The sequence below is a fragment of the Ipomoea nil genome, unplaced genomic scaffold, assembly GCF_001879475.1.
Source record: "Ipomoea nil cultivar Tokyo-kokei standard unplaced genomic scaffold, Asagao_1.1 scaffold3377, whole genome shotgun sequence".
In the NCBI taxonomy this organism is placed as follows: Eukaryota; Viridiplantae; Streptophyta; class Magnoliopsida; order Solanales; family Convolvulaceae; genus Ipomoea; species Ipomoea nil.
In genome coordinates this window covers 993,761-1,015,100 of record NW_017619805.1, presented here as the reverse complement: position 1 = coordinate 1,015,100, position 21,340 = coordinate 993,761, and the positions used below count along the sequence as shown (strand labels likewise).

At 39.7% G+C, this 21,340-nt stretch overlaps 1 protein-coding gene across 1 annotated transcript; it reads left to right on the top strand.

Annotated features, from left to right (window-relative positions):
• Positions 1–247: 247 nt before the first annotated feature.
• Positions 248–3,991, top strand: LOC109170892. Its single transcript, XM_019320029.1, has 2 exons — positions 248–419; positions 3,081–3,991. Exons 1-2 carry the CDS (start codon positions 248–250, stop codon positions 3,989–3,991), a joined length of 1,083 nt encoding a protein of 360 aa, XP_019175574.1.
• Positions 3,992–21,340: the final 17,349 nt, after the last annotated feature.

Below are 21,340 nucleotides of genomic sequence, written 5' to 3'. Positions count from 1 at the left end.
GGTACACGGAGAAGTCTCCACAAAAGCTTGTAGGAGGAATTCATGAGGCGGGGCAATTAACCGATTTGTCAACAAAGTTCGATAATGTGGTTTCCATGGTTCAAAAGCTTGCCCAAATCACCATCCAAAACACAATGTGAGTCATGTTTCTAACCCTCCTATTCTTGGTCAAGTTTTGATGTGTGAACTTTGTGGTGGTGGACATAAGTCAGGGGATTGTCTCGACGAGTTAAATTCACAAACCTCTATGGAGAAAATCAATATGGTGGGATATAATAGGCATCATCAACAGTCTTTCCAACCTCAAGGGACCTACCATCCTAATAATTCAAGGAACCACCCTGATTTTTCATGGAGTAACCCAATGGGGGCTGCCAATCCTCAACACTTTGTTAATAGAGGCCCTCCAGGTTCTCAAGGTACTCAAGTTTAATCTCAATTCCCCGCTTCGGAGGCCCCACCACAATCAAATTTGGAAGCTACGATGGATAAACTATTTAAGTTACATTTGCAAAGTGATGAGAGGGTTAGGCAATTAACGGAAAGGATGGATCAATTGAGTGCCCATAGCAAGATGCTAGAAAAACAACTTGACAATCAAGCTTCTACATCTAGCACTATAGTCACAGGGAAGTTGCCAGCTAGTACTGAAAATTCCAGGGAACATGTGATATGAATCTAGTCCAAGATTCAAAGAAGATGGAGTATTGTCCCAAGAATGCTCTCAAGTAAAGATAGAGATGGATCAAAATACCTTAAACCTCACGAGAAACCCTTTGTCTCGAATCCTTAAAGACTTGGAAGAATCCCATTGTAGCTTCAAGTATCTCGATGATGCAATCTTCAATCAACTAGAGTCGGATCTAGTTTCCTTCGATTCAAGAACGAGTCCACGAACCTAAATCTAAGGTTGAAGAAAGGAAGATTGATTCGAGTCCACAAATCAATTTGCTAGTCGAGTCCACGACTAGCCACTAATTGATTTGGAAGGCCATGGCAACATGATAGACATTTTTATTATAATGCACTCAACAACACATGCCATGTCACCTATAATAGATTTATACATGTGCTTAAGCCTCTACTTCCAAAACAAGTAGAAGAAATTCAACTGAGATCGAAGCAAGCTCTCAAACCAGACTTGAAGAAAGAAGAAATCAAAGAGAGCAAACTGGAACCTTCACGTTTAGAATTGCAGTCACCACTCCAGTCCTCTAACTTAGATTGTAGCCAAACAAAGGAACCGCTATCAGTAGTACAGTGGAAAGAACCAGCCAGAGCTATCAAAGTGCAGCCTCGCTTCTTAACAAAAAAGGATAATAAGCAAGAGAAAAGAAGGGGAGTAACTATTTACTCACTTTTATTTCAAAAGCATGCATTAAAATTCTCTAGATTTGTTTGCCATGTTTCTATTAATGACCTACTTGCTAGATGTGTTAGAAATTTGTTTGCCTCCATACATCCAAGACTCCTTAATTTTGATTTTACTAAAACTTTATTTGATAGTGATAAGGAATCACTTGGAAGTTATAAGGCACATTTGAAAAATTCTTATGGCAAATACTACTTGCACAAGGGGTTTTGGTTCAAAGTCAATGGGATTGGCACTTTTTGCTTTGTTTTGGGCAATGACTTAATTGTTGATTCACATAAGGGACATTTTGATTTTTCAAAGAGTGGTGATGTTTTGCATGGATATTTTCATTGGCCAAAGAAGAAAAAAGATGTAGAATCTTATGTTCAGAATTGTGCTACTTACCACCATAATACATCCAAATCATTACTTGATATTTCCATGAATTTTCTGTTTAATTTTACCTTAAGCTCTAGGAGGAAAGATTTTGTGCTTGTTGACAATTCAAACAAGATGACTAAATTTAATATGTCTCATTTTGTTGAATTATTACCATCCAGAATGTTTAAATTCCATAATGTGTCATTAGACTTAATTGCCTTGTTGATTGTAGGATGGTGATTGGAGCGACTCGTGTCAAGCATCCCAAGAAAAAGCTTCATGACCGTGATAAAACAGAGAGTAAGCTTGCTACTTTGTCTTTCATTGAAGATTTGGATTCGAGGACGAATCCTTTTCAAGAATGGGAGAATAATAGGAACCAGTACACATAGAATCCAGTAAGGGTAAATAGTGGGCTCATCACAAGGCCCATAACTACATCCTTAAAGCATCAATGGTGGAAGAAACAAGAAAGTCCAATAAAAATTCCATTCGGTAGAGGAAAAAATTATAAGTGGCCCGTTTCAAGTGACGTCACAGATCGAAGACAATGTATAGAAGATTCGAGGTCGAATCATTTTTCAAGAAGGGGAGGATGATGCGGCCCAACATAATGAAGATCCATTAAGAGTACAAATTTGGCCAATCACAAGATCCAAGGCCCAAATCAGCTTTATTATTTGTGGTCATCATTATTTTAAATTGTTTGGAATTAAAGAGAAAACACTAGTTTGTATTTAGAAAGGATTCCTTAAATACCTTTCTAAATAGGACTATATTTAGTTGCTTTCTATATTAGGTTTAGGACTCTTTTTGTATTTAGAAAAGGATTCCTTACATCCCTTTCTAAATAGGACTATATTTACTTGCTTTCTAGATTAGGTTTAGGACTCTTTTCTCCATTGTATTTAGGATTACAATGCTGACCTATACCTATAAATAGGGCACATCCATATCAGTTTGAAGGAGACTTTAATTCAATAAAATTCTTAAGTTTTTCTTTACACTTGTGTAAGAAACCTTATGGATAATTGTGGACTCAATTAGTGGCTAGTCGTGGACTCGAATAGCAAATTGATTCGTGGACTTGAATCAATCTTACTTTCTTCAACCTTAGATTTAGGTTCGTGGACTCGTTCTTGAATCAAAGGAAACTAGATCCGACTCTAGTTGATTGAAGATTGCATCATCGATGTACTTGAAGCTACAATGGGATTCTTCTAAGTCTTTGAGGATTCGAGACAAAGGGTTTCTCGTGAGGTTTAAGGTATTTTGATCCATCTCTATCTTTGCATTGAGAGTAATCTTGAGACAATATTCCATCTTTATTTGAACCTTGGACTAGGTTCATATCAACATGTCAATGCAATTGTCACTAGGAGTGGCAAGGTTCTTGAAGAGCCATCTCCCCCTATCAAAGCATCAATTCCAACTAGAACTGTTGAAGAGGAAATAGAAAGGATACTTGACAGAGATGAGGATGAGCCAATTGTTGAGAAAAATAACCCACAAGTCATCGATAAAGGAAAGAAGATCGTACGAAGGTATGAAAATCCCTTGCCCTTTCCTCTACAAGAAACAAAGAAAAGTAGATGGAAGAAATTTTTAGAAATAGTTGAAAATTTGAAAGTTTCTGTCCCTTTACTTGATTTGCTCTCCCAAGTCCCCTCCTATGGAAAATTCTTGAAAGAAATACTTGCTAAAAAGAGAAAATATGGGGAACATGAGATGATTGCAATGGCACAAGAATATAGGGCCTTGACACCCGGAGTTGGAAGAAGAGTGACCAAATATAAAGATCTGCGGAAGTTCACAATTCCTTGTATTGTTGGAGGTCGTCCTATAAAAGGATCCCTTTGTGATCTTGGAGCCAGTGTCAGTGTCATGCCTCTTTCACTTTGTATGAAGGTGAATTTGGGTAAGCCAAAACCAATCAACCTCACATTGTGCATGGCGGATCAGTCTACTTCAACCATTGTTGGTATACTTGAAGATGTCCCTGTTTGTGCGGATAAATATTTTGTCCCCGTTAATTTTATTGTAATAGATGCTCAAGAAAATCCAGAAATTCCACTCATCTTGGGGAGACCTTTCTTGGTCACAACCGGAGCATTAATTGATGCTAGAAAGGGAACGATGATTTTTCATTTTGGAGAAGATAAAGTTGAATTCAATGCCTTCGAGGAGAAAAGTTCATGCAACATGGTTCATATAATGAAGTGGGATGAAGACAACCCTGAAAATCAACCGGGCTAAGCACTCCATAACCAGGTTACGTCGAGCTAACGACGCTAAACTTAACGCTTCATGGGAGGCACCCCATGTTATCTTTTATTGCTTTCATATTTATTGCTTTCTAGTTTAGTTTTATTGCTTTCTAGTTTCGTATTATTTTAGTTTTTTTTTTTTGCTTTTTAGTTCGTTTTTTTTTTTTTTTTTGCTTTTTCTTTTCTCTTGTTCTCCTTTTCTTTTGTTTTGCATCAGGGACGATGCAAATTTTTAAGTGTGGGGGAGGAGTCATTAATTTGGGGATATTTTCTAAAAAATTTAATTTTTTTTTTGCTTTTGCTTGGATGACTCTTATGCTATTTTCTAGTGAATAAGTTACTTGTCTCAGCATGCAATTGCAATTACTCTCTCTTGTTGATTTGTGGTTTGTTTTAGTGGTACTTGTTGCAATTCAATTTGTGATTGATGATTTGAGGTGTAATACATAATTGATCTATTCCCTTGCCAATAGCTTTGTTAAACACTTAATAATTGGATTAATTCTTGATCTTGTGTGTTATGCATTGCTAGTGAAGGCTTATGTGAGATTCCGGCCATGGGTGTTCTGCTAGAACTTGCCTCGTTACTCCATAAGTAATGTCTAAATTTTGCATGTTTTGAACTGATTTAGGCCATTTTTGTTTAGCCATAGCCTTTAAACCTGTCCCTACATATGTTTTATCCTTTGTGTCCGCTTTGTGCCTTTTGTTTGTTTAAATAAGAGCTAAGCACTTATCCCCTCTTTGTGATTGTTTTTCTTTGATTTACCCCATTATTATAACCTTTAGCCCTTGGCCAAATATTTCCCTTCCACCCTTGAGAGAATGGAACTTTTATCTTTATTATTTCTGTAAGAAGAGTTTTTATGGAGTTGTGCCAAAAAAGCAGCTAATGTTACAAATGTTCAAGTGTGGGGGTCATGAAAGTTTGGATTAAAATTATCTTGCTATATCCAAAAGAAATCCAAAGAAAGGAATCATGGAAAAGAAGAGAAAATAAATATTAAAGAATCGAAAAAAAAAAGAAAAGAATGAAAAAGAAAGAAAGATTGAAAGTTTTTGAGTTTGGACCCCCACTTTACCAAAGAGTTGCTGAGTTCTTAAAAGAAATTTGCTCCTTGAAATTATGATTATCTCATCTCTTCCAAATTTTGAAAAGTTTAGATAAATTGTGACATTCTCTCTTTTTGATTAATTTTTCCATACCACTTCTTTGTTAGCCATCACCCGTAGCCCCATTACAAGCTAAATAAAGTCCTAGTTGATCTTAACATGCATTCTTAGATTTGATCTAGGGGAGTATGAAGGGCAAGCCTATGGGATCTCATTCGTTAGACATGTCTTGCATAATCTCATCTGAGTACTTGTGCACACTTGATCCTCACATACTTTAAATTCTTGGTGCTTGGTTATTGGCTTGAGAATGGGTCTTATGTGCCAAACTAATTTGATTCTTGAAGCTTATTATTTTGTAGCAAGTTGGTTGGTGGTTTGAAAGGTTGTGCAAGAGAGAGTATGAGTAATTTGTATGTTTTGACTTGTGATTTATTTCTTGGTTTTGCTTGAGGACAAACAAATGCTTAAGTGTGGAGGGATATCAGTCCTCGTTCGTGCGTTCGCCTTGGCTTAGCTTTTCCAGCCTTTTTACCACATTTTGTGTCCTAAAATGTCCAAAAACACATAAAATATAATTAGAAAGGTCTTTCCTATCACTTTCGTGCTTTTAAGGTAATTTACTCTATAAATAAGACTTTTTTGGTAAGAACACACATGCAAAACCTAAGAAAAGCTCACATAATTTTAGCATGTTTTGAGACTTATCACACATGAACTCTAGAAGAGTGATACAATATTTGTCTAGAAGATTTTCAGCAAATATATACCTACAAAATATCCATAAGACTGATATGCGTAGGTAAAGAAAATTATTATATTTAGGGGAACAAAAAAAATATAAACTATAAATAAATTCATTGGTCCAGATGATCATGAGAAAATATGATAAATTCTAGTGACAATCCTGAAGATTGTACCATATCACTTCTCTACACCCTTTTGAAACAATGATTTTACTTTAAAGCAATGCAGAATTTGAAGATTGTTATCTTCAGGGGGAGACGAGAAGTACATTCACTCGAGTCAATCTTGTAGATTGGGTCTTAAAAAGACTAGTAGTTGCACTTTTTTGCAGTGTATACATTCACTTGAGTCAATCCTGTAGATTGGGTCTTAATTAAAAGGACTAATAGTTGTACTATTTGCAGCATATACATACCATGTACTCTTTTCCTCGCTAGGTTTTTCTCAATGGGTTTTTCTAGTGTGGTTTTTAACGAGGTATGAGTATGATATATTAATGGGGGGAGTTGTATATAAATATTTAAATAGATAAATCCCAAAATCCTGAAGATTATGCCTTGAAGGCTTATCGTTGTACTTTTTTTTTCCTTAACTAAGTTTTTCCCACGAGGTTTTCTTAAGTTAAGATTTTTTAATTAGGCAACCAGTACAATATATGATTTTACAAATATCAAGTACTCTTTTCTTCAACTATGTTTTTTGCCACGTGGTTTTCCTAGTGAAGTTTTTAACGAGGCATGAATGTATTTAATTATTCTACACATATAATTTGTACTCTTTTCTTGTCTAGGTTTTTCCAACAGGGTTTTCCTAGCAAGTTTTTAATGAGGCAAGATTATGGTTATATAATGTCCAAGGGGAGTGTTATAAATTATTTTAATATGGACATTATGACCGTTTATGGTGATTGTTCCTTTATTATTATATTATAAATATGTAAGGATGGATTGAATAAAGATTATCTGGTGATTTCTCCTGTCGCTAATTTTCTCTCTTCTCTGCATTATCAATTTCATGTCCATAATGGTCAACGGGCACAACAAATCACAATAGTTTTTACATATGAAGAAACAATATTTATTAACTTATTATACCTTTTATATCATAAAATGCCAATTCAATTTTTGAAATTGCCCAAGTTAATACGTTATATTGAAAAATATATTGACTATCGTAATTTAGTTTTGTATTCCTCCATAAAATTTGTACATGGCTTATCAAGTTAATAGATTATTTTGGGATCTTGATATACATTAATTACCCCATGTCTACATTACTCCTAACTACAATGCTGGAGAAGGAGACCAAATGGTCGCCTTTTCTACGGAGAAGGTGACCCCTTGGTCACCTTCTCTTTCATGGTCGCCGGTCACTTTTTTGCCTGAAATTTTTACCGGAGGGTCGACATATTTCTAATGACCTGTGATAGTAGGTCATTTACTGGTTTTTGGACTTTATTGCATCAAAATAAATTGTTGATAGGTGTAATTGCACCTTTAAAATGTTGAGGGGGCAAATTGACTTTTTAGCTAAAGTTTGAAGGTCTATTTGGCCATTTTCCCTTATTAGTATCATTGTGTATAAGCATTTTATCTTTATATTCATTATTCCTTGTCATTCTAACCCAACTAAATAACATAATATTTCCAGTAATTTATTTTTCATCAACCAAACAATAGAATCAATCTTTTTATAATTTTTTTTTCATGGAATTTGAATTCAATTTCCACTCAAATATTTCCCGCAAATCCAGCAAGGCATTGTATTAATTGTTATTAGTGAGTGTGTTTTGTTGACTATGGTAAAAATTTATTTTTGAGAATTTGGCACTGGTTCCCTTCGGCTTCCATAACCCTTCATATTCTTAAAATTAAATAATTAATAATATTAATATTATATTTCTTTTTTTTTTTTGAAAATAAATAAGCTCATTGATTTAATCATAAGCTGAAGCTTTTGCAAATAGGATCGATGGAACGGTATACCATTCCTTACAGTCAGACATAGAAATAACTTACTTAGCAATGCTACAAAGAACTTAATCGCAGACTGTTTTACAAATTTGAAGCTGAATTCGTTAGATGAATTTAACGCTTCTTTAATATCACTGAAGAATTGATCAAACATAGTCAAGACTAACTTCGGTTGAAAAGTCTTACACACCACCTGAGCATATGTTTTCCATCTGTCGTTCATTGACAATATATCTATCGACTGAGATGCAGATGCTCTTTTACATTGTCATCTTTGTCACCCAGGATGAAGTTCAGATACGCCATGACCAACTTATATGTTTCACACTTATGAAAAACAGAACTCGCTAAACGAAACGAGAGGAAAACAAACATAGAACACAAAAGAAAAGAAAAGCAGCATGATCGGGACATTCTTTCATTTACGGTTCTCATTTATAAAGCGTCGTCAAAAGATTAGGTGTGCATGGATCGTGTAAGGATGTAAGGTGTAGATGGGATAAAACAGGGAGTGAGAACCACCCCGAGTGTCGTACTCTAAGGAGTGATAAATTGAAAGTGTTGAGTGAGTGATATGGTGAGGATTTTTGAGCTTCTAGATTCTTGGTCAAGATGTTGCATTATTAAGTTGAGACGGATGAAGATACCGGATAAAAGAAATTTAACAAAAGTGAAAACAAATGAAAAGAAAAACAGGCTCGGATTTTGTACCGATAGTATTGTGTAACTAGCTATGCCAAGGGTTTAGTGTCGGATCGATGTAGTGTCGGATCGATGTTGTGACATGGGTCAAGAGAGATGGGTGATAAAGCGTAGCCAATTCGGTCTATACACCTCCCGTAGGTAGATATGACACCCAAGTGCTCATTTCTTCTACGAGGCAAATAAGCAAACACCTTGCCAACACCTCTTTCTGGGCCTAACCTCTCCGATCTAGAACGGGAAATGCAAGGGGAAGGAGGCTAGGATTATCTCTCAATCTCTTGACAACATAAACCTTACTAAATCTACAAGCGTGTGGTGCACTCACAATCAAGAGTCATTACAAACATTCATCTTACAACAAGACATTTAAGCCAACAACAATCAAACCGACAAGAATATCACAAATCAAATCAAGCTAAATCATCACAAATACAATTTACACAACAATCCTCGCCCCTAGAACTTTAGCCAATCATTGTGAAGAGCAAGATCAAGCAATTTAGAAATAGATGAAATATAAGATAAGCAATAAAGAGTAAGGATTAGATTTCACCCAAGTCCAAGCAAGATCTCTTCAATGGTGAGTAGGAAATGAAGATCCAAGCTACAAGTCCCTTGAATTCTTCCAATCTCCTTACAAATCTAATAGATTTTTGGCTAAAACCTAGAAAGAGAAAATAAAAATAATCTACCATAGATCTAGAACTTCCCTCTAAAAACTTCTCTCTAAAAATTGTGGAACTCCCTTCCAAATCAGGATTTTGCCTTTAAATAGCAAATATTATTCGGCCTCCCATTTACGCACGACATCACGCCGTGATGCCGGCGTAAATGGGGAATAATTCTCCTCTGCTTCAGTTTCTGTCCGGCTACTTAATTTCTGATATACCTGGCTCTGACGCCGTAATGCCTTGCGTAAAGGGAATAATTCTAGCTTTTCTACTTAGCTCCCTTACGCTGGTCTCACGCCGTGAGGGAGGGCGTAAATGAGAAATAATTCCCTTTTTCTCCTCTCACGAGCGTAACTTGTGGTCCTCGAGCGTGCCTTTTTCTTGGCTTTGCTCTTTTCGACACCTTTTACCACTTTTTCGTCCAAAAATACCTGAAAACACGTAAAATACAATTAGGAAGGTATTCCCGTACTAAACCATGCTTTTGGAGACGATGAGGCCCTGGCTCACGGGGAATGAGTCTCAACGCAGGTGCCAGCGGTACAAGAGGTGCCCTAGCTCGGGCTAAACGGTGGCCGGGCAGAACTAGTCAAATCCGTTGACCTGGTCAGGCTTGCTGCTGGCCAATAGTAGCTGAGTCCCTTCTAGACTCTAGGGGGGGCGGGGTTACTACGGGGGGTGCTTGTTGTTTCGTGTCTGCATGTTATTCTCCTTATACACTTACCTAAACGGAACATGAGTTGATAGGGTCAAGGAAACATGGTACTTGCTTGTTCGCTCATGTTTCATCTTTTGCAGGTTGTTTTCTTTGGCGGCAGAGGTGCTGCTGGTCTATATGCTTTTTTTTTTTTTTTTTTTTTTTTTTTTTTTTTTTTTTTTGTTTCGCCTTTGCGGGCTTCTTTGAAATAGACCAGACCTCAACGTTGGTGCAAGCGGTAAGAAATTGCATCCTGGCCCAGGCTGAACGGTGGCCGGGTAGGGGTTTTTCAAATCCGTTGGCGGTAGTCCAGGCTTGCTGCTGGCCCATAGTAGCTAATCTCGTTAGGGTTCTGGTTTCAGTTCGTTGCTGGTACCGTTCGGAGGTTTGTTGCTATTGGCTGCTCTGTAAATCATGTTGTATCGGCCTGCGTGCTGAGGTTTTGGCCTGTGAGCCGTCACTTCGCTTTCAGATTGTATTATGTTTCTGGCTTTGGCCTGTCAGCTGTTATCTCAGTTTGTTTGCTTAGACTCTATTTCGGGCGGTGGCATGTGCGTTGTTGCTTTTATTTGGGATGTAACAGGGCAGTTTGGCACTCGAGGAGATGTTGCGGCTGTGGTAGCAGTCCTGTCTGTTTGCATTGTGGTGCTGAGACGCTATAGTGCAACTGGCGGGGAGGCGCCATGGTAGCGTGACACGTTGATAGCAAGGTGGTTGTTCCCCTTGTTACCTACAGTTGCCGGGCCGTAGTTTTTTCGAGATATGCCTGAGCTTATGTGATGGGTTGTGAGTACTGGCGGGCACTACATACCGAGGTGCTTCTCTGGCACCTGTTGAGGAGTTGGTCTGCAGCCCTATCTTTGCTAGATTTTTTTTCGTTTTAGCCTAGTATGGTCTATTGCTGGGTGTGTTGGCATGGGACCGGGGCTGTGTATTCTATAGCCTCGGGGCCTTTTTCTTGTAATCTTTATTTATTTTCCTTTGTTTTGTACTTTGTGGGGTTTAGGCCATGTGGGGCCTAGCTCCTCCTGGACTTTGTATGGATTTTTGCCTCTTTTCTTTTTAATAATAAAGTATGACTTAACTAAAAAAAAAAAAAAAAAAACCATGCTTTTGGGATATTTCACTATAAAAAGCAAGACTTTCCAATTAAAACGAGCACAAAACTCCTATAAAAGGATCCTAAAAACTAGCATATTTTACGACTTATCACAGCAGTACGCCTCTTGAACTTTATTTTACGGATCCACGGGAATCAAAACACTTCTTCATCCAGATCTGCCAGAACCCTTAAGCTTTAGATCTTTGGAACTACCGTAACTTCCTTGAAGGGTTGGTGGCTGAATCAACACTGGACATTATTATGAAACTAAAAAAAAAAAAAAACAAAAAACAAAAGAAAATAGGAGACCGGATGCCAAGAAACGAAGCTTCGTCAAAGGCTCAAAGCTTCGGCCAGATGCCGGTGGCCACCAAATGAAGAAACGCCCAAATCAGAAGCAAGGTTTCGTGAGGCAGAAAGAGAGGTTTCCTTCGGCTTCTGATAAGTGTCAAAGACACCTAGTTTTAGGGTCTCATTAGGGTGTATTTTGAGCTAATTATGATCCTTTGTGACCATTTCTAGGCCATTCAAGCTAAGATTGTGCATTGTGCTAAAAAATATCACCACACTTTGTATTTTATGATTTTGTAGGAAAATTTGGCTGAAAACAAGGCAAAGTGGTTTCAAACGCATCCTCGATGCCCTCCGTGAGCACAGTCGTGCTGACAGACCTTGTGGTCAGTCCCCCGCGGTTCTCGAGACTTGACAATTTAGAATCTTTCCATATCTGTGGGAGATTCACTTTCTGCCAAAGGCAAGAATCTTTCCTTATCCAGATGGGATTGATTGAGCCTCTAACTGACGTATATTCCCGACAGTCAGCCCTTTTTCCTCGCGTGCCTGCTCGAAATGGTGACTCATTGATTTGGCTTCCTTGATTTCCGCCTCGGAAATCGGCCTGTCCCCCCTATAAATGGGATCCGGGCTTTTGCTTTTGATCACACTTCTATCACCTTCTCCTCTTAACGTTTCTCCAATGAGCGATCGGAATGGTGACCGTCGTTCTTCCCAACGTTTGAAGGAGCAAGCTTGTATTGAGACGCTGAGGCAGCGGAGGCTGGCCCATGGGGGTCACTTGGTGGGAAACTCCTACTCAAATCCAATCGTGCTTTCGCCGGACATGTTGGATGTGGTGCCCATTATTCCCGTCGACCAGCGAGTGGAGCAGGTATTAAGTGAACTATATGTGGACGAGGAGGTGGAATGGGTGGCTCCACCTTTATTCGGCGTAGCCATGTCTCCGAGGGCCCTTGAGGTTGCTCTCCAAATGATTGATGATGGAGAGCCACCAGTCTACGGACATGCCGGATCCAGCCCCAGCTCCAACTCCAGACCCTCCAGTGCTCTTCCTGGAAGGTCCTCCACCACCGGTGGTCGATCATCCCTCCTGTCCGACTGAAAAATAGGCGGGCTCTTAGCTCTACTTTCCCTTATGTTTTGTTTCGATGATTTTCCCTACTTTGTATGTCCGTGACCTTCCTTTAATAAAATAGTTTTTATAACTTTTGTCTGAGTTATTTTTACGTGGGTTGACCTCCCAGAAGGCTCCTAACGTCGATTTTGAAGCTTGGCGACCCCTACTTGAACTAGAGTGGTTTGATTCCCGGAGTCGGCTACGAAGCTGACTGGGCCTACGACCCAAGGTCCATCGCAGAGTGGCCGGCCCAATATCTTAAAGGTGCGGACCTATGTGACACCCCGAAATCCGAATTCGATTAAGGGATTAATTAAGTAATTAATCCTATTTCAATTTGTAATTTAATTCCTTAAATTCCTGAAATTTAATAGTCGGGGACTAGTGATTGACTAGTCAACCCCAAAGTCAAAGTTGTACATTGAGCTTTGTAAGGAGTTCCCTTGTTCCTTACACCTTTCCATGTTAGTAAGGGTATTCTTGACCTTTCACCTTGTGTTAGTATTGTAACCTAACCTAGTAAGAACATCCTCATTTCTATCCTTACACTTTCCAAAATCCTAGCTCCATCTTCTCTCTAAAAAGTTGGGTAGCTTTTCTTGCAAGCCAAGTTGAAGCTTTGCCAAGACTTCAAGAGTTGTCTCCAAGATTCTACCTTTCATACATTTGGGCATATAGGAGGGTAAGATCCATGTTCAGCTTGTGTTTTTAGTGTTTTCTTAGGTGTCTTTTCTTAAAGATAGAATCTTTATGATCTTTTGGTATGTTCTTGAAGTGGGTTTGGAAGGTGAGCTTTGATAGGAGCTTGGTGTGGTGTTAGGTGAAGGTTTTTGGTCTACAAGAGGTAACTCATGCTCTACAAAATCTATTTTGCTTACCTATATGAATATTTCTTGGATTCTACATGTGTTTTGCTATGAAATGTGAGTGTTTATGCATTGTCTTGTGAAAATTCATATCTAGAGCTTGTGTTTAGGGTTCTTGTATGCCATTGCTTGGCTATTCCTTTGGTTCAAGTCATTTTGTTGTATTTGGTGAGATTTGGCATGTTTTGGACTTGAACTTGAGTTTGGATTTAGGGTGTACCCGCGGGCGGAACGACGGGTAGGAGGTCCACCCGTCGCCTACCCGCGGGGTACAGGCTGTTTGTGGGTATGTACCCGCGGGCAGAACCACGGGGTAGGGGCCTACCCGTGGGTCCACCCGCGGGGTACAATGTGTGATTGTTGGGGGATTTGTTCCCCGTGATTCTTTTGACTCGGTATTTGGTCTTTTGACTTCCCGTTGTCCTTTTGTGGAACTATTTGAGTGTGTTCTTGATGTTTCGTATGTCTAGAACTATATGGTAGGAATTCATGTAGGTTTTGGTGTCTTGGATCGTGCTAAGTGTTCAACATTGTGTTTCGTTGAACCGTGATGAGTCTTGTGTGTTCTTCGGAACTACGTTTGGTTTACCCGTTTGATAAGCATGCTAGTTCGGTGTTAAAATACTAGCGTGTGTGTTGTTTGTACCTTCTTATTGGTTGATGATAACTTGTGTTATTCATCGTTGTTGTTGTTGGGCTGTGACCCATTCCTTGATTGAGTATGGTTTCATATCTTCGTTGTGATCCGTTGATTGATTCCTGTTGAGGTGTGATGTGTGTGTGGCTTTACCTGGATTGCATGATTAGTGGTATGGGACACTAGTCACCAAGGTATTGCAGTGGTCCTCGTGGTGGCCATGACGTGATTATGGAGCTGTGGCCTTTGTGTAAGGTTCACGTATTTCTTGGGAGGCATGTGTTGCCGTGTGTGTGATCGGTACCCTCGTGTACTATGAAATCGGTGGTTCTGTTGGAGGGACTGTTGGAGGGGGAACGACGGTTCCCAGAGGAATAAGGTTGAACTTGGTGTACAGGGGTCCTGGAGGTAAATGTTGGAACTAGATATAAGGTTGGGGGTAGCCATAAGGTTGGAACTGGGCATAAGGAAGGCATATCAACTCGTGATGGGTGATGTCACGAGGGCTTGTGTAGCCGTTGTTGTGAGTTATCTTCTTGTGACGTGTGTAGTCACAAAGGCATGTTTTGCCGTTTGTTGTGTCTTTATTCCTTTGAGTTATGCATGTCGGGTATTAATCTATTGTGTGATGATAGATTATACCTTGAGACTTCTTGTGAGTCGTTGTTGTTCTTTGTATTCTTGGGATGTGTTCCCGTGTTCTTGTTGAGAGTGTTGAGTCTTGTGTTGACTATTACTCTTGGTTTTGGACTTATATATATGTATTCCGTTTCGAAATGGCTTTACAAACTTATATCGTATCTATGTATGATATTTCACATGTATTGGTGGGTTACCAGCATTATTCGCTAACCGGGCGTCGTCCCATGTTTTATATGCTTCTTTCAGGTGATGCTTAAACGAGTGCGCAGTCTAGTGCCAGCTAGTATAGCTCCCCTTTTATGTTTTGTGGCCTGCGAGCCAACCTAGATGATATGAACCTAGTCCAAGGTTCAAATAAAGATGGAATATTGTCCCAAGATTGCTCTCAATGTAAAGATAGAGATGGATCGAAATACCTTAAACCTCACGAGAAACCCTTTGTCTCGAATCCTCAAAGACTTGGAAGAATCCCGTTGTAGCTTCAAGTACCTCGATGATGCAATCTTCAATCAACTAGAGTCGGATCTAGTTTCCTTCGCTTCAAGAACGAGTCCACAAACCTAAATCTAAGGTTGAAGAAAGGAAGATTGATTCGAGTCCACGAATCAATTTGCTAGTCGAGTCCACGACTAGCCACTAATTGAGTCCACAATTAGCCATAAGGTTTCTTACACAAGTGTAAAGAAAAACATAAGAATTTTAATGAATTAAAGCCTCCTTGAAACTGATATGGATGTGCCCTATTTATAGGTATAGGGGCAGCATTATAATTCTAAATACAAAGGAATCCTTTCTAAATACAACTAGTGTTTTCTCTTTAATTCCAAACAATTTAAATTAATGATGAGCAAAAATAATAGGGCTGATTTGGGCCTAATTTAATCACCAAAATCAGCACTTAAACAATTATAAAAAAGCCTTGAGTTCTTCTTCATATTTTGCAAATGGCATTGACTTGGATTTCCACCATCTTTGAACATCATCAATGAAGAGTTGCCTTAATTGTTTGGACTTGGGCCTTGTGATTGGCCCAATTAGTACTCTTAATGGATCTTCATATGTTGGGCCGCATCATCCTCCCCTTCTTGAAAATGATTCGACCTCGAATCTTGTAAGCATTGTCTTCGATCCATGATATCACTTGAAATTGGCCACTATAATATTTTCCTCTATCGAATGGACTTGTTATTGGTCTTTGTTGTTTCTTCCACCAATGATGTTTTAAGGTCGTAGTTATGTGCCTTGTTATGAACCCACTATTTACCCTTACTGGATTCCATGTGTACTGGTTCCTATTATTCTCCCATTCTTGAAAAGGATTCGTCCTCGAATCCAAATCTTCAGTGAAAGACAAAGTAGCAAGCTCACTTTCTGTTTTATCACGCTCATGGAACTTTTTCTTGGGATGCTTGACATGAGTCGCTCCAATCATCATCCTACAATCAACAAGTAAGGTAATTAAGTCTAATGACACATCAGGGAATTTAAACATTCTGGATGGTAATAATTCAACAAAATGAGACATATTAAATTTATGCATCTTGTTTGAATTGTCAACAAGCATAAAATCTTTCCTCCTAGAGCTTAAGGTAAAATCAAACAGAAAATTCATGGAAATATCAATTAATGATTTAGATGTATTATGGTGGTAAGTAGCACAATTCTGAACATAAGATTCTACATCTTTTTTCTTCTTTGGCCAATGAAAATATCCATGCAAAACATCATCAGTCTTTGGAAAATCAAAATGTCCCTTATGTGAATCAACAATTAAATCATTGTCCAAAACAAAGCAAAAAGTGTCAATCCCATTGATTTTGAACCAAAACCCCTTGTGCAAGTAGTATTTGCCATAAGAAGTTTTCAAAAGTGCCTTATAACTTCCAAGTGATTCCTTATCTCTATCAAATAAAGTTTTAGTAAAATCAAAATTAAGGAATCTTGGATGTATGGAGGCAAACAAATTTCTAACACATCTAGCAAGTAGGTCATTAATAGAAACATGGCAAACAAATCAAGAGAATTTTAATGCATGCTTTTGAAATAAAAGTGAGTAAATAGTTACTCCCCTTCTTTTCTCTTGCTTATTATCCTTTTTTGTTAGCAAGCGAGGCTGCACTTTGATAGCTCTGGCTGGTTCTTTCCACTGTACCACTGATAGCGGTTCCTTTGTTTGGCTACAATCTAAGTTAGAGGACTGGAGTGGTGACTCCAATTCTAAACATGGAGGTTCCACTTTTCTCTCTTTGATTTCTACCTTCATTGAGGCTAGTTTGAGAGCTTGCATCAATGTCAATTGAATTTCTTCTACTTGTTCAGGATACAAACGAGGCAAGACATATGTAATTCCATTCATGTGAAACACACAAGTGTTCCTCATTCCATAAGAACTTATTTTTCTGTCAAATTGCCATGGTCTACCTAACAAGATATGAGCAGCCTGCATTCGAATATTATCACACAAGATTTCATCAGAGTAACTGTTAATAGATAAAGGAATAAGAGCCTGATTGGTTATTCTAGCTTCTCCTGCATGAGTTAACCATTGAAAACGATAGGGAGTTGGGTGATCAAACAAAGGTAGCTGAACAAATTTAACCATAGCTGCACTAGCCACATTTATGCAACTTCCAGAATCTATTACCATAGTACAAGCATTCCCTTTAATTGAACCTTTAGCAAAAAATATATTTTCTCTTTGAGACTCATCTTCTTTTAAAGGGTGAACATTCAAAACCTCCTTAACAACAACAGTATAACTAGACTGACTATCAGCATACTTAGAATCAGATTTTAAAGGTATAAATGGTTACCCCTCAACATGTTCATTGGGGGTTTCAAAATGGTCACAAACCTCTTCCTCAGATTTATATTCAAGACAAGAAGTAAAATTTTCAGATTGTGTTGTTATCTTAACTACCCTCTTGATAGGGCAATCACGAGCTATGTGGCCTCCCCCATTACATCTATAACAAATCAATTCTTTATAATGTTGAGGCCTCACTGCCTCACTTACCTTTTCCTTACCTTTGTCTCGTGAATCATCTCTTGGAGGAGGATGTTCATCACGCCTTTGAGGGGTGGAACAAGTGTTGTTCCATCCTGATGCACCATTGTTGGACTTGTACCTTTTCATCTCTTTGATTTTTGCCTCAGATTCACGTGCAGCATACAAGGCATCATAAAGGGTGTCATATCTCTGAAAACTCATTCCACATCGAATTTCTAAGTTCAATCCATGTGCGAAACGAGCAACAGTTTTTGTCTCTTCTTCATGTATGTCTCTCTGTTTAAGCAAAATATTTATAGTTTGGTGGTACTCATCAACTGACTTTGTTCCTTGCACCGTTCCATGCAATTTTCTTTCAAGATCATACAAAAATGATTTAGGACGAAAGGTTAGGCGCATATCTTCCCTCACTTGAACCCAAGATTCATAGGGAATAAAATTAGCAACTCTGTCTCTATTTCTTTTTCGCCACCAAGACAATGCATACCCCTTAAAAGATGTACCAACTAGCCTAATTTTTGTGAGATTAGAATAGTGCTTTAAATAAAAAAGAGTTTCAATAGCATTCTCCCATTCTATGTATTCGGTAGGTCCTTTCTCACCGGTGAAGTTAGGAATTTCAAGTGTAATGTTTCCTAACTTCGCATTACGCTGCTGGATCCTTTGATATCTATGTATGATATTTCACATGTATTGGTGGGTTACCAGCATTATTCGCTAACCGGGTGTCGTCCCATGTTTTATATGCTTCTTTCAGGTGATGCTTAAACGAGTGCGCAGTCTAGTGCCAGCTAGTATAGCTCCCCTTTTATGTTTTGTGGCCTGCGAGCCAACCTAGATGATATGAACCTAGTCCAAGGTTCAAATAAAGATGGAATATTGTCCCAAGATTGCTCTCAATGTAAAGATAGAGATGGATTGAAATACCTTAAACCTCACGAGAAACCCTTTGTCTCGAATCCTCAAAGACTTGGAAGAATCCCATTGTAGCTTCAAGTACCTCGATGATGCAATCTTCAATCAACTAGAGTCGGATCTAGTTTCCTTCGATTCAAGAACGAGTCCACAAACCTAAATCTAAGGTTGAAGAAAGGAAGATTGATTCGAGTCCACGAATCAGTTTGCTAGTCGAGTCCACGACTAGCCACTAATTGAGTCCACAATTAGCCATAAGGTTTCTTACACAAGTGTAAAGAAAAACTTAAGAATTTTATTGAATTAAAGTCTCCTTGAAACTGATATGGATGTGCCCTATTTATAGGTATAGGGGCAGCATTATAATTCTAAATACAATGGAAAAAAGAGTCCTAAACCTAATCTAGAAAACAAGTAAATAGAGTTTTATTTAGAAAAGGATTTAAGGAATCCTTTCTAAATACAATTAGTGTTTTCTCTTTAATTCTAAACAATTTAAATTAATGATGAGCAAAAATAATAGGGCTGATTTGGGCCTAATTTAATCACCAAAATCAGCACTTAAACAATTATAAAAAAGCCTTGAGTTCTTCTTCATATTTTGCAAATGGGCTTGACTTGGATTTCCACCATCTTTGAACATCATCAATGAAGAGTTGCCTTAATTGTTTGGACTTGGGCCTTGTGATTGGCCCAATTAGTACTCTTAATGGATCTTCATATGTTGGGCCGCATCACTAGACTTAGTACTCTGTGGATGGTTGTAGTTTTTAAACAATGCAGATTTAGCTTGTGCGTTCACCCTTGGGTGAGCGTGGCATAGCACCCTGTTTCCTAGTTTTATATATATATATATATTCTCTTTCAGTCTTCCGCTGTGTTGGTGTTTTGGTTTAAGTTATCTGCATGTTTTAAGGCTTAAAATAGCATGGTTTTACGGGGTGTTACAACCTACTCGATCAAACCCTTGGAGTCAGCTATGAAGCTGACTGAGCTTACGACCCAAGTTCCATCGCAGAGTGGCCGGCCCAATATCTTAAAGGGGCGGACCTACTCGATCAGACCCTTGGAGTCGGCCACGAAGCTGACTAGGCTTACGACCCAAGGTCCATCGCCGAGTGGCCGGCCCACTGTCTTTAATGGGCGGACCTACTCTATCAGACCCTTGGAGTCGGCCATGAAGCTGACTGGGCTTACGACCCAAAGTCCATCGCAGAGTGGCTGGCCCAATATCTTAAAGGGGCGGACCTAACTCGATCAGACCCTTAGAGTCGGCCATGAAGCTAACTGGGCTTACGACCTGGCAGGCCGGGTCATCACACCCTCTCGCAAACCCCATGCACCGCCTGGGAAAACCCTAGGCCAGCCGTCGTTTCGCCTCTCGAGGCGTATTAAGTGCCTGGTCCTTTCATATCCCTTCACATCAATCGTCACTTCTTGTCACCCGTTAGATCTTGGACACATGTCCGCATCTGGGCCTCTCCCCAAATTTACAAAACCCTTTCCTTTTTCCCTCCTTAGCATTTTACTTCAAATTTTCGAAAGAGATCCCTAGAATTCACTCTCCACTGCTTTGCATCTTTTCTCCGACGTCCAACCCCTTTCACTTTCATCGACGATTCTCAAGTTGGTAATCCTTGTCTTACTCATGTCATCATCATCTCCGTCTTCGTCCCACCGTCTAGAGGCCTCACCCAGCCCTTCTTCTCTTTCTTCTCAGCCTGCCCCTCCGTCTACGGGGGCGGCCGTTCCTTTGAGTCCGGCCTCGCTTACGGCGGTGGCTGCTCTTCCCGGTGATATTCTCCGGGCTAACGGTTCTTTTGAACCAATGGATTCGCCCACCCTTATCCCCTCGCAAATGAGGGAGGCAGATTACGAGATTGTTCGTTCTCTGCTGGGCCCTTTTGCGGACGTCGTGAAGCCTAGAGACCGTTCACTCTCCGATCCGCCAGAGGGCTATGTGGGCATCCATCTTCACTTTGTTGCTTTTGGCTTCTGAGTACCTCCTCATCCCTTTCTTAACTTATTCTTTCGTTACTATAATATGGTTCCAGATCAACTAGTTCCCAACTCGCACCGACTCCTTGTTTGTTTCGTGGTCTTGTGCGAGTGGCTCTTTTGTGAGCCGACCATAGAGTTGTTCCGGCGTATTTACACATTGAAGAAGGTCGACCCTCACTCCCGGGGCGTCGTCCAAATATCCCATCGTTCGGGATATGTAATATTCGAGGGTCTTCCAGATTCCGTGAAGGACTGGAAGCCCTTCTTCTTCTTCGTCCGGCCGATTCCTCCTCTTCCACCTTTTGTCTTTCCGACTATCTGGCCGACTAGTCTCTTCAAAGTGGACACCCGGCGATCTCACTTTACCAACGAGGCGACTCGAGGTGCTAACTTCTTGAAGAGGCTGCAACCCTTTTGTGTGTACCACTGGTCTCGTCTACGGGCCATGGAGAAGGCGGGTCTTCTGCCTGCGGGGGCGGCTACCTCAAGTAGTTATTAATTGACCTCTTCCTTGTCTTTGTCCTTTGTGTGAGCGACTAACCCTCTTTTCATTTCATGCAGGTCTTAACGACTCGGCCTCCGACAACTCATCCAGCGAGACAGATTTCGACGACGTCCCTATGACTGACCAAGCGAAAAAGCTGTTCTGTCGTATGGCACTACTAGTTGCCGGCACTCCTTTGGCGTCATCTTCACTTCCTCCTTCTGTGCCGACCGCTTCTCATGCGTCTCCATCCGAGCCCTTCGTCGACCTCTGCAACTCTCCGGAGGGTTCGCCGACTCGCTCTACCTCCCTCTTAGCGGCAAGTCCCCGCTCGAAGAGGCCTCTGGAGCCATCCAAGACT

Bases quoted from the DNA above. Each gene is read 5' to 3' on its own strand.
- LOC109170892 (XM_019320029.1), top strand. From the start codon at position 248: ATGGAGAAAATCAATATGGTGGGATATAATAGGCATCATCAACAGTCT. The intron at 420-3,080 runs GTACTCAAGTTT...ACCTTGGACTAG, and splicing joins AGGCCCTCCAGGTTCTCAAG to GTTCATATCAACATGTCAAT.